The 4379-nt window shown below is 29.2% G+C and overlaps 1 protein-coding gene across 1 annotated transcript; it reads left to right on the top strand.

The window, feature by feature from the left end:
* Window positions 1-5: 5 nt before the first annotated feature.
* On the top strand, window positions 6-2503 carry LOC112688473 (elongation of very long chain fatty acids protein AAEL008004-like; the record flags this gene model as incomplete). The annotated part of the gene is made up of 6 exons (XM_025561662.1): window positions 6-125; window positions 492-548; window positions 618-723; window positions 789-925; window positions 1012-1161; window positions 1811-2503. Coding segments are annotated over 6 exons (882 nt in total), but the record flags the coding sequence as incomplete, so codon positions are not given.
* Window positions 2504-4379: the final 1876 nt, after the last annotated feature.

Below are 4379 nucleotides of genomic sequence, written 5' to 3'. Positions count from 1 at the left end.
ACAATTTATTTCAAGTTCTGTTCTCTACGTGGATCTTCTACGAAGCATGGGCTTCTGCATGGGGCAATGGTTACAGTTTACGGTGTGAACCCGTAGATTACTCAATGAGTCCATCTGCTATGAGGGCAAGTGTTTTTATATTAACATGTGTTATAATAAAAAATAAAATAATTTTATTATAAACCATGTACATTGTCGTTTTTAATAAAATTAATTAATTAATTTTAATTATAATAAAATAAATGTATTATGAAATAATTTGTTGTTAAACCATATGTGTAAAGCAAATAGACATTTTAAATTGTTTTATTTATTAATTTATAATTTATAAATCATGATTATTTTGAACAATATTAAAATAAAAACATAATTATATAATTAAAATATTGTATACACATATTATAATACGCACAACATTATTATTTTACCGAGTAACTGAAATTGCCTATCCATTACGCCGTCTAACACGTCTTTTGTTTTCTCATCCGTAGGTGGCTCGTGGTTGTTGGTGGTACTACATTTCTAAGTTTACAGAATTCTTCGATACCGTAAGAAAATACGAGATTTAAAGGCAAAATACAATTTTATATTAATAATCGTTGTTATTTCTCTTGTAGTTCTTCTTCGTCATGCGTAAGAAGTACGACCAAGTTTCCACCCTTCACGTTATTCATCACGGAATCATGCCAATGAGTGTGTGGTTTGGCGTTAAGTTCACTCCTGGTAAGTTTTACACGGTAAAACGTTTAAGGATTTAATAAAATGTTCATTTGCACAACTATTATCAGGTGGCCACAGCACGTTCTTCGGTTTCCTCAACACATTTATACACATCATAATGTACACGTATTACTTGTTGGCCGCCCTTGGACCACACATGCAAAAATATTTGTGGTGGAAAAAATACCTGACTGTACTTCAAATGGTATGTAATAATATTATATATATATACGCAAAATAATAACATTTTAGCGAAATAATTCTTACTCGTTGTTTTTGTCCGTTTTTCAGATCCAATTCATCATGGTGTTCCTCCATGCATCTCAACTGTTGTTCACCGATTGCGATTATCCGAAGGCATTCGCCTGGTTCATTTTGATGCACGCTGTCTTGTTTTACTTCTTGTTCTATAATTTCTACAAACAATCCTACACAAAGAGGGTATGAATTAAATTAATAATCATTTCATAACCATTATCCATCAATATCTATTTAGTTTGCTAAATTTTGTCCAAGAAGAAAATCATTTGATAATATTGCGTCAGGGATTTTAACATAATACGATACATTGATGTTTATATGGTAAACTATTTGTTATTTTTTAATTGATATTAGAAATTACAATTTAGTCGTCTACTTTTCGTCGTACTCGATTTCTTGTTTCGATACCACACAGAAGTTGTCCACATGACAAAACTATAGGAAATGACATTTGACCAAATCAAATTATCGTTTTTCCTACTCATGATTACTAAATACTCTGTCTTGTAGACACTTGTACTTTATATAAATTAGAGAAATTAAATTTGAATTTTTCTTACATGGACGCTGGAGACTTTAAACCATTTTCGTTTATTTTAATTTATATATATTATAAGATCATTAAATTTCTCTCAAAGTTTTAAAACTTGAAATTAGAACTCATATAACTGTCCATTTTCTCTTTGCACCCAATTATTAGGTCTTCATAAATATGAGTATTTATGTATACTTCCTCAATAAATTTCTCCACCAATAGTAATGAGAACTAATGTTATAATCGGATTTGCACGGTATCATGTTCTAATATTATTGTAATTTGTTCACGCAGGAAGTGAAACAGAAGATTTCGCAAAAGAAAAAAGACGACGACGACCGAGCGCACAATAGACCCGTTAGGGTCATTTCAGAGGCCGAACGACAAAAAAACAAATCTTTCTGGTCCAATATGAGTTTATTGACCAATATTCCATGCTTCTTGCCAGCCGTCACCGATGTCGACGAGGATTCTAGCGACGAAGCCATCAAAAACAACACGGTGTACTCGATGCCGCCCCACAATAGCATTACTACGAATGCCTTCATGTCAGGAGAAACGTCATTCCATAACAGAGCGTTCGTGTCGAAATCGTCAAATGCGTAACACCCTACTGAGTCACTGTCCTCTCTCTCCCGCTCAACCATCTGATAAAAGAAGACATTCCCTAGAACGATTTATCCTTTCCTTCCCTCATTCGTGATATGCCAGCATAACATTTATACCAACCGAAATCGTGTGATTTAATAATTTTTGTTTTATTTAATTATCGAGGATAAATATAATAATATTAATTACTTACCGTGTGGTGGGGGAGGGGGTTGATAGAATATCATCGAAATTATATCGTTATAATATTAATAAAAATAATATAGTAGTACATCTACGTCTAAAAAATCATCAATGTTATGACTGACTATATTCCATGTAATACTGCAATTATTGTGACGTAAATAATTATTATGATAATAATATTAGTATTATTTATATTGTATTACTATTTATAATGCCTTGTGTATGTGTGTATTTATTCTTTTTTTTTCTTTTTCTTTTGTACTTACAATTTTAAAAAAAAACCTTTTATAAATAACATTTTAATCGTGAAACTTCAACGGCAACGAAAATAAAACGATTTACAATGTGTTCAACTATCTAATGATTTTGTATTATATTAGGGGTGAGGTACGTGCATCTGTTATCATTGACGGAAATTACAATTTGTAACCATTGTTAATTGTGATAATTAGTTATCATGTTGTGTGTACATTTATATCTATTATTATTATATATGATTATATATCATATATAATAATGTTTTTTATTTTTGTTTTTCAATCCGAAGATTGGTTTTTAACAAATGTTTTACAATAAATGACTTCTCCATTTTTCTATATCATTCGCCATATTCTTAAGTTCCCTGTAGGAAGTGACTCCTGCATCCTGCATTATTTGACTAATATATCTCGTCCTAGGTCTTCCTCTTGATCTTGTACCCTATATCATTCCTTTAGTTATTAAACTATGCAATTAATCTCTATACCTTAACGTGTATCCTATAATTTGCCATATTCTTCTCTTTATAATGTCTATCAATGTTTGTTTTTCATCTATTGTCCTCAGGATATCTTCATTCGATCTTCTATCAATCCAGCTTATTCTCTGCATTTTTCTCCAACACCACATCTCCAGAGCTTCTAACATATAATAATAATTATTAGCATTAAAATATTATGTACTTGGGAGGTTAAGATCAAAAAAGAGGCTGTAACGATTTTACGAAAAAAATTATAATAAGAAAAAAATTCTAAGTCATTCATGGTTTGGTATGATAGGAACGCATAATTTGCACTTACATTCCGTGACCAATCCTGTTGCATCTGAACAACGTAATTGAATTACATGGGTAGTTATGGGGTAAATTTTATTTGTTGACTAAAATAAAAAAAGCGATTTATTATACGCGTTGAAGTCATTTTCCACATGGTATCTGTTTTTTTTTTTTTATCTTATTTTTTATTATTTTAAATTGATTTTTCTTGTGTCATAGACTGTTAAATAATGGAAAACTATGATTGTAATCCCTTTGAAATCATGACACACCGGTGCATAGGACAATAAAGAAAAAAAAATTATTAATGTTATTTATACTCAACCGTATAACTCTCCTAGTTGTACTTGTCAAATGAAAATCTTCCAGTAGATAAGTTATCAAATTATATAATTTTAATTCAGTTATTCTAGTGTCCTATATTTCTTGCCTTGTTTAATTAAATATTGATTGTATGTTTAATTTTATACGAATAAAAATAATAAACTATTTTTAGAAAATTTTGTATTATTAAAAGCATTTTATTTCGGAAGACACTATAATTAATGGTCTAATACGGATATACTGATATGGATATCGAAATTTTAAAATTGAAATACATTTTAATGTTGAATAATATATAAATACGTTTATAAAGCTATAGTTAAATGTCTTTGTTCAACAATTTTTTATTTATTTAATATTTTTAGGTTTGAACATTGCAAATAAAAAACTGTGAATAAAAAATATGTCATGAGCTTATAATCAAAGCAAGTCATAACCTACCTATCCCTTAGCTTAAAGCTATTAAATACTTAGGTCTAAACGTTGATAAAAGACTAACATGACAAAATCATTTTAAAAAAAAAAGATTAATATTCAATGCCCGTTCCGAATATCTAATAGTAGTACTTACAAAAAAAATAAATTCCCATTTTTAAAAATTAAATTATAAATATAAACTTCTGAAACCTATATGGACGTATGATAAATAACTATGAGGATCAGCAAAAAAATCAAATTTAAATATAATTCAGGTGTTCCAAAATATTACAC

Source organism: Sipha flava, unplaced genomic scaffold, assembly GCF_003268045.1.
Source record: "Sipha flava isolate LNK unplaced genomic scaffold, YSA_version1 39323_pilon_pilon, whole genome shotgun sequence".
Classification (NCBI taxonomy): Eukaryota; Metazoa; Arthropoda; class Insecta; order Hemiptera; family Aphididae; genus Sipha; species Sipha flava.
This window is presented reverse-complemented; position numbering and strand designations above follow the sequence as displayed.